The 13069-nt window shown below is 38.0% G+C and overlaps 1 protein-coding gene across 1 annotated transcript; it reads right to left on the bottom strand.

The window, feature by feature from the left end:
- Window positions 1-1259: 1259 nt before the first annotated feature.
- On the bottom strand, window positions 1260-9128 carry LOC123559494 (uncharacterized). The gene is made up of 7 exons (XM_045351368.2): window positions 8970-9128; window positions 7702-7864; window positions 6930-7140; window positions 6390-6564; window positions 5618-5731; window positions 4418-4527; window positions 1260-1468 (listed from the first exon to the last, which is right to left on the bottom strand). The coding sequence occupies exons 1-7, from the start codon at window positions 9073-9075 to the stop codon at window positions 1298-1300; spliced, it is 1050 nt and encodes a 349-aa protein (XP_045207303.2). The 5' UTR covers window positions 9076-9128; the 3' UTR covers window positions 1260-1297.
- Window positions 9129-13069: the final 3941 nt, after the last annotated feature.

Genomic DNA, 13069 nt, shown 5'->3' on the forward strand with positions numbered 1-13069 from the left:
CGGGATGCAATTCCTTTCATGAAGTCCAGTATTGTTCCGTGGGACACTACCACTTCGACTAATATATGAGTCAAGCATATAGCGTGGGAAGTTAACTGACGAAACAAAAATCAAGCGTGCACTTTTGGTTAAGGCGTGGTTTGTTGTCAAGATCATGCCTTCTCAACCAGACTTTTCCAGGAGGCGAAAATATAAACTAACTCGAGATGTCGGAGATACAAGTTAAAACTAGATGTACGAAGAGTTGTGTGACTGCTTGTCAGTGAGAAATGTAGCCTCAAAGAGGAGTAAAACAAGACCGATGAATGCTTCCCGAAATATGATTATTGCATACTAGTACTAAAAAGACAAGTGGAATTCACAAGCCAGTGTTTGCTGAGAAATACTCCTGACCAGGATGGCGCTATAGTTTACTAATGTTGAATAATCAAAGGGCAATCACTTAGAGAAAACCATCCGACCGGAACTTGAAAATAATATGTGAATCACCTCTTGGTAATGAAGTTCCCTATGAAGTTTCGATGAATTCCAGAAAAATACTCCAGACAAAAAATGTTACTTTACTATACTAATGTTTAATAATTAAAGGGCAATAACTCGGTGAAAAATCCTCCAACCGAAACTTGAAGACAACATCCGCATCTCCTCTTTTGGTTGAAACTTCCTATGAAGTTTTGATGAATTCTAGCTAGTGGTTGCTGACTGTACTATGGTATACTAATGTTGAATATTCAAAGGGCAATAACTCGGTGAAAAATCATCCGACCGAAACACTAAGACAATATGGGCATCTCCCCTTATAGTAAAGCTTCCTGTGAAGGTTGGCTAGATTCCAACCAGTTGTTGCTGAGAAATACTTCGGACAAGAATTGTACTATAGTTTATTAATGTTGAATAATCTAAGGGCAATAACTCGATGAAAAATCATTCGACCGGAACACGAAAACAATAAGCGCATCTCCACTTGATAGTGAAGCCTCCTTTGAAGTTTGGCAAAATTACAACCAGTGATTGCTGAGAAATATTCCGAACAAGAACTGTACTACAGTATACTATTAATGTTGAATAATCAAAGGGCAATAACTCAAATCATCCGACCGGAACACGAATACAATATGCGCATCTCCTCTTCCTATCAAGTTTCGCTTAATTCTTACCAGTGGTTGTTGAGAAATGCTCCCGAGAAAAATTTCGGGACGGGCGGACGAAACGGCGACTATATGCTTCTCTGGCGGGGAGCATAATAAAATTAACAGAACTATCTGTACACTATATTGTGTTTATATCTTGACAAGTTCTATTCCCATTTTTCCCAGAATTCCCTTGCCATGTTTCTTGCTGAAGATCCCATGTTCATCATGTCGTATGTTACACCAGACATGTAACGTACATAACGGCCTCTTATATTAGCCGTCACGAAAACCCGTGTGTATGTCACACCAACCTGAGACTCCGGGTCGAATTCAACCTGTAAAAATAGAAAATGTGGGAAATATTCGCAATATTATACAAGTATACACTTATTGAATGGGTTACTGGTCAGTAGTAAAAAATATTGCCCGAGGTCCGATCCACCAAGGGTCAAGTAACTTTAAAGTCCATTCAATAATTATTTTATCACATGACATTATAAATAAATTTTCATATTTTTTCTGCAAGATTTGATTTTAGCACAGCAAAAATAGACCAATCAATAGCACAAACTATTGACTGGCAATTTACATTAGGAATAATGTAATAATACATAAGATGCGACGGGGAATTTTCTACAGACTAGTGCACACAAGTTTTAAACGTATGCGGGATGTATCATTGTTAACATCTAATATTTGATTTAGAAAATTTAAGTGTTGACACCACTAACTTACACGTGGTGTCAACAGTAACTGTAACTGTTAATTAGTTTATTAGACTTTTCATTTCTCGCCAGCCATGAATTCTTTCATGTGAAGGAGTAAATTACTGAGTTTGCGAAAGGTCCGTGGTTTACCATAAATGCCCGTCCGTGTCTAACAATGCCAGGAAGCGCACCGTGTTCTTCCTCCATCAATAAAGATATTACAAGAGGGTCATGATGGCCCTGTATCGCTCACCTGAGTACCATTGCTCTTAATGATAAGCTCAAGTTTTGACATAGATCACATAGGCATACACATTAAATATCATCAGGATAAATATTTTCTTGTAACAGTCCCTTTTGACCTATGGGTCACTAGTCAGGGTCAATCTCCAAACCAAGTTTGAGGGTCCTAGGCTCAAATGCTACATTTTTGTACTAGCATGACTATTCCTTTCCCTGGAAGACATAAATAACATTTATAACTAATCTCATTAGATACTGCTGAGGTATATTTATTTACATAAAATAAAGGGAGATAACTTGTCTTAAATTCAGTCAAAAGTTAACTTCCCCTAAATGAAATTTCAAATGAGTCCTATAAATACTACCTGAGATAAATCCATTTTTATTAAAATCAGGGGAGGTAATCATGTATTGGTACATGTGGGTAGAAGAGTACAAGCCTTTACAACAATATATTAGAAAAGTATTCATATTGGTAAACGTTCAATCAAGAGTTTTCTTATCATGGAAGACATAAAGAATGTTTCAAACCAATCTCATTAGAAGCTGCTAAGGTATTTTCATATACATAAAAAATAAAGGGAGGTAATTTGTCATAAATTCAGTCAATATGTATCTACACTGATTGTCCAAGTCCATGTGATGGCATAAATGAAATTTCAGATCAGTATCTTCATTAGTTACAGAGATATTCCCATTTTAATTTTAAATAAAGGGAGGTAATTTGACATAAAATCAGTCCATAGTTATCAACCCTGATTATCTCAGTCCAACTAATGACAACAATGAAATTTCAAATGAGTCCTATAAGTACTTACTGATATAAATCCATTTTGATTAAAATCGCCCGTGTTCTGGGACGATCTTAGTATGAAAAGAATCGGAACCACTACCTTATCCTTGCATGATCGTAAGAGGCGACTAATAGGGTCTTAACACTTGGTTTTGCTGTAACTCTTTGATTCCAGCAGGTATGCAATTTTGATTCCATACCTCATGTTTTTATTTCGATGTAAATGAGATGTGAAACCAAAATCTGTAGTCCTGTTTGGCGCCATATAACCTATACTGTGTTGGTGCGCCGTAAAACCCAAATAAATAAATAAATAATAAATTGATTAAAATCAGGGAGAGGTTATCAGATATAAAATAAGTGCATAGTGTCTAGGTCAACCTGATGACATACATTATGTTTCAAAACCAAAACCATCAATAGTTCCAGAGATAAAACCATTTTATGGATAAGTGCTGACCTTTCAATGCTCATTCAGAGGCCATAACTCTAGAACCTATGATTGGATCTGACAGGTTAGGGTAACGGTTAGAGTTAATTTGCAAGTTTGTATCAAATCAAACCATAAATGAAGTCTATACATGGCTGCAAAAGCCGAAATAGCAAAATCTGGCCCTTTAAGGGGCCATAACTCTGGAACCCATAACGGCACCTGGACAGTTTTTATAAGGAACCAAGATATTATGCCAATACAAGTTGTGTGCAAGTTTGATAAAAGCTGATTGCAAGATGTGGTCTCTATTGTGTTCAAAAGCCAAAAATAGCAAATTTGGCCCTTAAAGGGGCTATAACTCTGGAACCCATGATGGGTTCTGGCCAGTTTTCGAAAGGAACCGAGATATTTTGCAAATACAAGTTGTGTGCAAGTCTGATAAAAGTTTATTGCAAATTGTGGTCTCTATCATGTTCACAAGCAAACAATAGCAAATTTTGGACATTTAAGGGACCATAACCCTCTAACCCATGATGGGATCTGGCCAATTTTCGAAAGGAACCGCGATATTATGCCAATACAAGTTGCGTGCAAGTTTGATTAAAGTTGATTGCAAAATGTGGTCTCTACTGTGTTCACAAGCCAAAAATAGAAAACTTTGGCCCTTTAAGGGGCAATAACTCTAGAACCCATGACAGGATCTGGCCAGTTTTCAAAAGGAACCGAGATATTAAGCCAATACAACTTGTGTGCAAGTTTGATTAAAATTGATTGCAAACTATGGTCTCTATCGTGTTCACAAGAAACTGTGAACGGACGACGGACGGACGAAGGGCGACCACAAAAGCTGACCTTGTCACTATGTGACAGGTGAGCTTTTTTATGGATTTAACGTCGCACCGACATATGATAGGTCATATGGCCAACTTTCCAGCTTTAATGGTGGAGGAAGATCCCAGGTGCTTCTCCGTGCATTATTTTATCACGAGCGGGTACGTGGGTAGAACCAACGACCTTCCGGGTACCCGCTCGTGATGGAATAATGCATGGAGGGGCACCTGGGATAAAAACACTACAGGACATTAAACCGAAGAAAACCCTACCATACCTTCGTGACTACAGGATGGACTTTGTCAGATACTGCAGTAAAGACCCCCTTTATCATGGCCACATTTGCTCTAACCGTGTCGTTAAACTTCACAACGTCTGCTCCACAAACTGTTCAAGAAATATTGGCTGTTCAGTGTTTACAATACTGCCAGCATTATTCATTACTTATTGATCATTGAAAATGCGACATCCATACAAGACCGCCTTGATTATACATTTACAGTCATTATTTAGATAAGGTATTTTTAAATGCTCATAACTTTCTCAGTCTTTAACCGATTTTGAAAATTCTTTCACTTCTTAAAATGATTTAAGAAATCCTAGCAGATGGATTTAACTTGAGAACAACATTGCCTTTCCCTTCAATGATTAAAATTCTTAGTTTTACCCTCCTGCAGAAAGAAAAAGCCATTGTACATGTATATGAGAACAATGTATATTTCAACAATGTATATTTCAACAATGTATATTTCAACAATGTATATTTCAACACTGGGTTCAATGGTTCTCATAGTATACCTAGGGGTATGGTAGAACATGCGTGCATGTGTGCGTGTGTTTTTCTTTGTACTTGCATAAATAAAGCGTTACAAACAGGACAGCAGGCTTAGGTAATGAATTACATAGATGATATGACATGTTGCCATACATATTTACAGATATCATGTTTCCCTGTACAGACGTCAGGGATGGACAACTGGATAGGGCACCAACATATATAATTATGGTTAGAAAGTTATCCAGCAAAGGTTCAAACAACTGTGTAATACAAACAGGACATCAAGTAAATGAGTACTACCAGGACAGAGTGTCATACGTCAATATTCGTTATCATGTTTCTCTGTACTGGTTTATGTACATTTGTATATGATTACAGAGAACATAGAGTGTCATATTTTACTCGTACATTGTCATGTTTCTTTTTACTGCTCAAAAATAAAGGCTTGCAAACAATACATTGTGTCACACGTACCTTTGTTTTGTTACCTTTCTCAGGGGGGACTATAACTGACAGTGTACAAGATACACCTGCGGTTATCACATTTTTATTGCACACATGATAGCGTGCCATATATATCTGCAGTAATCATGTGTCTCTGTACATGTATGAGTAAAGTGAAATGGAAACAGGACATATCTGCGGATATCATGTTTCTCTGTACATGTATGAGTAAAGTGAAATGAATACAGGACATACCTGCGGATATCATGTTTCTCTGTACAGGCATGAGTAAAGGATTGCAAACAGGACATGGTGCCATACATGCCCTCAGCTCAGGACTTATTGTCTCTCGTTTTCTGCCAAAGATACCTACAAAACCAAAGAAATATTTGCACATTCACGAGAAACAGAAACTCTTTATGTATATTATTAACCCTTAGCCTGCTGGCGGCAGATGATTATGCCTTTGCGACCAGTGCAGACCAAGATCAGCCTGCACATCCGTGCAGTCTGATCATGGTCTGCACTGTTCGCTATTCAGTCAGTAAATTGTCAGTGAAAACCCCTTTGAATAATAAGTGGTACTGTCCAAATTGAAAGATGGTCCAGTCCATTATAGAAATACAGCATGGTAAGGGTTAAAAAGCTCTTATATTTGTTTGGAGGAACTCATCAACACATACATAATTAAAACGAGAGTGCGTATCAATATATCTGATTGACTTGACATTATTTATTACATGGCTCCTTATATAAACTGCAGGTCAATAGTGTGTACTATATGGCCAGTCTATAGTCAAAACTTGAAACATAAATGTGTGCAGTTTCGTCACTGATAACATGATAACATGAAACACTTACTGACGGGTTTGCCAGTCTATAGTCAAAACTATTTACCTCGGGCTATCAATTTTGACCACTGATCGGCGTCGGACCTCTGTCAAACAGTTTTGGCTATTGACCGGCTAGCCGTTTGATAAAAGTATGGTATATTACTGACATGACCACTGTGTATTGTATAGCTTACTTCCGATGCTATGAATGATACTGTGTCCCGCGTGTTCTATGGCATGGCCAGCACTGGAGACCTTATCACCGATTGTATTCCCGACGTCAGTTATTCCACCGATAACTGTACCGCCGACAGAAGCAAGCTGGTCCTTAACTGCGTTAAATCCAGACTCGACACCGTGAAAAGCATCCTAAAATATATTCATGAACGCGTATACTGTTACGTTGTCTCCCTATAACATACATAATGCGAATGGTAGTGTCTTGCGGACCACTTCTTATTAAGGCTTTTGACAACAGCTGAAAATTGCGGTGAACAATTCATGATATTGCAAAACATTGTAGGAGAGTGGGTACAATAGTATGCATGACTGTTAATTCAACAAAGGTAAACCAAATGGCAACAACCTATATACATGTATGTATGTATAAATTATAGATGTATGTGTGTATAAATGTTTAACAATAAATTCACCACTACGGCTTTGCCTATATGCAAATGTAATATGACTAAAAAGCCAATGGGATATGATGTAACTCAAATGTTCTCACATACCTGAAAAGCTCCACCGACGTTTTTTCCAAGGGCGCTCATTGAGTTAATGAAGGAATCGCTTCCAGATCCTAGAAGGTCAATGAGATCCCCAAACTTGTCTCCTATCTCATTGAGAGGTTCCTTCAGATACTGCACTGGGTTGACAAGCTGTACCGCTAGATTCAGGTAGTCTTTGAAGGTGGGTGAGTGGCTGACAGTTTGACGTTGTTGTCTGTAAAGATTATTTGGAACTATATTTCCTTGCATAACAGCGTCACCCCTATCATTATTAAGTTTCTCTAGATTTCGGTGTATTTCGGTTCATAGACCTATATATTTTAATATAGCAAAAATCCTTTTGCTTTGATAATATTTTATGTACGAGTACAAAATTCGAGAGGACAATTCACAATTGTGTTTAATTTACCACTGTTATTGCAAAAAGTGGAATATTGATACAATGCAAACCTGACCGAACTTCGTATAAGTACATGTACTGTAGATTGTCTGATAAGTGAGGTGTCAATAAATAGACCTCTGTTTCTTTTAATAAACAAATTCGCCCGATTTATAAATCCAACACATGTATGCGTATTTTTGTGACATTTTCAAACATGGATAGAGGCCTGAAATTGTATAGTGGCATTTGTTGATTGATATGCCATTCAATAATTACCAATAAGATATAATGTTCTAAAAGTACGAAAAAATAATTCATGGTAATCTTTGTTACCAAGTGTACATGATTTAGGACCGCAGTGCAATAAAACAAGTACAATGTATCTGTACTAACTGACATGCATTTGCTGCGCATGTTTTACAGTGTTCTACCGTAGCTTTGATCTGGATACTGCACTTCTGCATGTCCACTTTAAGTTTGGCACTGTCTGTGATTGTGTGGTTCCATCCTACAGCCACGCGGTGTAAAACCGACTCTCGAAACGGTACCAAGAAAGCTGCAATGGAAAAACAATGCCAGGATTGCCTGTTTGTAGTGTTTAATGCCATTTTTTTTTTAGGAAAGTGAAAAGTTTGTCTTCCTTTTGATAAAAATTATAACTAGACTTTGAATGTCTGAAAGGCCAACAGTGTCGATCCTATTATTTGTTGTAACACCGCCTCACTGACGAAACATACCTGTCAATTAAACATACATTTGTTCTGTGCATGCCATATATGATCTTTGAGTCTCATGTGTGACCTTCATCTTTGAGATAAGGCTCTGGGCTTTGAGCTCAGAATATCGCGTCAATGTATGTATTTTTGCCAATCAAATATGATTGTTCCATGGATGTCAAATGTATAGCCCGGACAAAATCAATTATGATCTTTGACCTCCATTTGTTACCTTGACCTTAGAGATAAACGTTCTGGTTTTGCATGCGATACGCCGTATCATGGCGACACATATTTCTGTCAGTTACAAGACAGATTGCTCCATGTGTGTAAATGTTACGACCCAGACATGACCTGGCAGTACCTTCGACTCCCCTACCGTTCCCCGTCCCGCCACTCTACACGCACATCTATGACGACATTTGTGAGGGTCTGTCTTTTGCGCAAGCGAGACGCAGTCTCTTCATATTAATTTTTTTTGCAAGACAATGACAATTATACATACAACATGAAAAGGATATAAACTAAAGAGTTTTTATTCTTACAGTTAAATTACATACTGAGGCAAACGTTTCTGTCAATTGAAAAAAAAAAATATTGTTATATGGATTTTCCATTTACAGTCTGAACAAAGTCAGACATGACCTTTGGTTCAAAGTTGTGACCTCGACTTGTGATATTGGAACCTGAGTCTTGCACTCGACACTAAAAATGACATTGACCTTTGCTTTGCTTCATGTTGGCTTATTATGGCAAATATTTCTGCTGTCACAGTTGCTCCAAACTCATCAACAGAAATACAAAAAGAAATCTCTCGTATTCAAAAGGGAAAAACATGAATTTAGAAAACACAAACATATGGCCATTTTCGACAGGCATGACCATTTGCGACCTGGCGATTCACGTTTGATTAAATGAATTCAAGACTGAAGGAAAATTACATACCGTCTAAGGCATCTGGTTCTAGACCTGGCAATTCATCTTGTCGTACTTCTATTGAAGAACCAAACCCTTGATGAAATAAACAAAGAATAACCACAAGCGCCAACATTGTTGTTTATGCAAGTGTTACTAGTAAATGAACCTCATCTCGTGACTGGACATTTATAGAACATCTTGAGATAAGACCTGACGAAATCAAGCAACGGCGTCTATACTTTCGTGAGGGACTTATTTTCGATGCATCAAACCGCGATAAAGAAAAAAAAAAGAAATTTATCTTAATTTGATATCCATCAATTCATTAACGTTTTGCCCGAAGCCGCGAAATTTATAGCACACCTCCCCAACTCCACTTGTTCAGTTCCATATCTTAGAATTATTTTAATATTTGCTCTTTTGACCTTTTATACAGTATACAGATAATTGGTAGCAATTTTATCCGGACTTTGAGACATCGTATATATTACAATCGCGAACTGATTCAGATGAATTCCGTCCAATTTTAAAGCGGCAACTATTGTGGTTCTTCTAGAGCAAACGAATAATGATTCAGATGAAGTCAGTCCAGTTTCTTGCACGGAATTATTTTATTGTACAAATTTCCAACGCTGCTCAGACAAGCACATTGTCTATTTTCTTTTCTGTTGTTTCAGTCACTTTCTGTGATCTCTAGGTAGAAGAGGAGCAGCTTCGAATTATGGCCCCGGCTCGATTTAAAAAAAAAATAATATTTTGGGTACCCTTGATCAAGGAGATTTGATATCATTTTTTAATTACTAAAAGAAATCAATAAACAACAGAAGCGAATATTCGGCGTATAAAAATGACTTGGAAAAAAAACCAAAAAAACTTGAGGTGGTAGGTGTACATCCCTGTCCATTTGTTAAAATTTTGGGGTATCGTTGTACAATGTGTATTAATTTCAATATTTTAAATTTTGAAAGTTAATTCTCAGAGAAATCAATAAGTATACACAAGTAGCTAAAAAGAGCACCTAGATCTATGAATTTTGTGGGTCATTACTTTTCGAGGCAGGTTCGAAAGAAGCAGTATGCTTTCTGCAACAAAATGACAATAAGCATAATTGCTCTGCTTTTTCTCCGAAAACTCACGCACTGACAGGCACTTTAGCCGGGCTCTGCGCCCGAATGTTGATCTATATGAAAACATAGTCAAATTATATTAAAGAACTGAAACGAGTGTATAGCATGTGTTGGACCTAAGGAATAAAGCCCAATTTTCCTTGATTTTAAGAGGGGTGTAGTAGGTTTAAATTCCTATTAATTCTTGAGATGATCCGAAAGGTCTAAGATAATAGTGTCATTTTGCCATATACAGAAGAAAGCAACGTTTTTTTAAGGAAACCATTTTTAACGAAATTCAGAATTCGTGTATTTGGAGACACCACAGATCAACATCTTAGACCACTTGGTCCGACTGGAATTTCGTTATTTTTGAAGAAGTCGTTTAAAGCTTTTTTTTCTATTTTTAGTTCTAGCTACTAGTACTCCTAAAAGGGGCCAAATGCCCCCATCTGTAATATTTTGAAAAGGACCTTACAATCCCTAAAAAGGCCCAAGCATCCCCATTTGTACAAAGTCGAGAGGATCTTATAATGATGCTACATACAAAGTTTTATGAAGATCCATCAAGTGGTTCATCAAGTTATTTTAACATATTTCTAACAGTATTCTTACGTGTAGCGGGCACTAAAAGGAGCCAGATGCCCAAATTTGTACAAATTTGAGAGGACCTTACAATAATACTACAGACAAAGTTTGATGAAGATCCATCGAGCAGTTCATGAGAAAAACTTGTTTATAGATACTAAAGTATTTATATTCTTAGCTCTAGTGGTCCCTAAAAGGGGACAAGCGACCCTATTTTAACAAAATTAAGACAGGTCCTTATCAAGATGCTACAGACCAAGGCTGATGAGGATCTATCAAGCGGTTCATGTGACATTGTTTAAGTGTATTTCTGTTTTCCTAGTGGCCCCTAAAAGAGACAAAGTGTCCCCATTTGAAGCAAATTTAAGAGTACCTTACAATGGTTCTACAGATAAAGTTTCATGAAGATCCATCGAGCGGCCCCATTTGAACAAATCTGAGAGGATTTTATAATGGTGCTAAAGACCAAGTTTGATGAATATCCTTTGAGCGATTCATGAGAAGTTGTTAAAAGGTAATTCTTTTATTAGCTCTAGGGACCGCACGAGTTCCCATTTGAACAAGAGCTCGTAGAACACGAAATGCCCCCCCCCCCCCACCCGATGCATTCAGAAATTGCACAAGGAACCGAAATTATTTGGCCACTGTACACATAAGCTCTACTGTTCTGGGTCAATGTGACCTTGACCGTTGACCTATTGACCACTTAATCAATAGGGGTCGTCTGCTGGTCATGATCAACCTCCCTATCCTAGGCACAAGCGTTCTCAAGTTATCGTCCGGAAACGGTTCAACTGTTCCGGGTCACTGTTACCTTGACCTTTGGCCTACTGACCTCAAAATCAATAGGGGTCATCTGCTGGTCATGTCCAACCTCCCTATCAACTTTCATAATCCTAGGCCCAAGCGTTCTTGAGTTATCATCCAGATACCGTTTAACTGTTCCGGGTCACTGTGACCTTGACCTTTGACCTCAAAATCAATAGGGTCATCTGCTGATCATGATCAACTTCCCTATCAAGTTTCGTGGTCCTAGGCCCAAGCCTTCTCGAAGTTATCGTCTTGAAACGGTTTCACTGTTCCGGGTCACTGACTTTGGACCTACTGACCTCAAAATCAATAGGGGCATCTGCTTGTCATGACCAACCTCCCTATCAGCATTCATGATCCTAGGCCCCAAGCATTCTTGAGTTATCATCCAGAAACTGTTTAACTGTTCTGGGTCATTTTGACCTCGACCTTTGGCCTACTGACCTCAAAATCAATAGAGGTCATCTGCTGATCATGATCAACTTCCCTACCAAGTTTCGTGATCCTAGGCCCAAGCGTTCTCAAGTTATCGTCTGGAAACGGTTCAACTGTTTCGGGTCACCTTGACCTTTGACCTACTGATCTCAAAATCTGTAGGGGTCATCTGCTGGTTATGACCAACCTCCCTATCACCTATCATGATCCTAGGCCCAAGCGTTCTAGAGTTATCATATGGAAACGGATTGGTCTACAAACCTACCGACAGACATCTGCAAAACAATATACCCCTCCTTCTTCGAAGAGCGGCATAATAAAATTGAGAGGGGACCGTAAAATTATGCTGCAGGCCAAGTTTGATGAAGATTGATCTAGGACTTCCAAAGTCTTTTCAGTTTTTTTTGTTTTTAGCTCTAAAGGGAGTGACCCCCATTTGAACAAAATTGAGTGATGCTACAGACCTAATCTTGCCTATTTGACCATGAATATAGAATAAATTTATGACTCACTAACTCACGATGGTTTAACAAACAGAAACATAAAGCAGTTCATGTGCCACTATTTGAGCAAATTAGAGGAAGGGCCTTCAAATGATTGTACATATCAAGTGGTTCATGAGAAGAAGTGGTAAAAAGGTCCCCCCACTCCACTATTTTTAGCTCTATTGGCCAATAAAAAAGCCATGTGCCCCCATTTGAACAAACTTGAGAGGGGACCTTACAAGGTAGCTTCGGAAATGTTTGTAGTAATTCTGACCACTAGTTTCAGCAATGTTATAGTAAATATATTGACAAAGGATACTAAACCATCCATCTATACTACATCTGAGCCAAGAGTTCATACATTTTGTGAAATTCCAAAGGGCCACAACTCCTTAACCAGGGATGGTATATATTTGTCCTGCAAATATGCAAGTTCACTTTACAGAGATATTTTCTGGAAACTTGGCAAAGATCACTTGAAAACGGAGTTATTCAGAAAAAAAAAACATCATTCTGAACAATTTCAAAGGGCCATAACTCTAAACTGCACAGGTACATTCATGTTCTGAAATATGCACAAGTTCACTGGATAGTAACACAATGGGAGACTTTGGTCAGTTATCTCCCTTTCATACTCTTAGTAAGTAGGTTCTTTCATTAGGATTACTCTGTTGTTATCGCTATGTTATTTGTAACAATATGA

Source organism: Mercenaria mercenaria, chromosome 10, assembly GCF_021730395.1.
Source record: "Mercenaria mercenaria strain notata chromosome 10, MADL_Memer_1, whole genome shotgun sequence".
Classification (NCBI taxonomy): domain Eukaryota; kingdom Metazoa; phylum Mollusca; class Bivalvia; order Venerida; family Veneridae; genus Mercenaria; species Mercenaria mercenaria.

Coding starts and splice junctions, on each gene's coding strand:
- LOC123559494 (XM_045351368.2), bottom strand. CDS start 9,075: ATGTTGGCGCTTGTGGTTATTCTTTGTTTATTTCATCAAGGGTTTGGT. Junction 7,865..8,969: donor AGAACCAGATGCCTTAGACG/GTATGTAATTTT, acceptor TTTCCATTGCAG/CTTTCTTGGTACCGTTTCGA. Junction 6,565..6,929: donor ACGTCGGTGGAGCTTTTCAG/GTATGTGAGAAC, acceptor AATATATTTTAG/GATGCTTTTCACGGTGTCGA.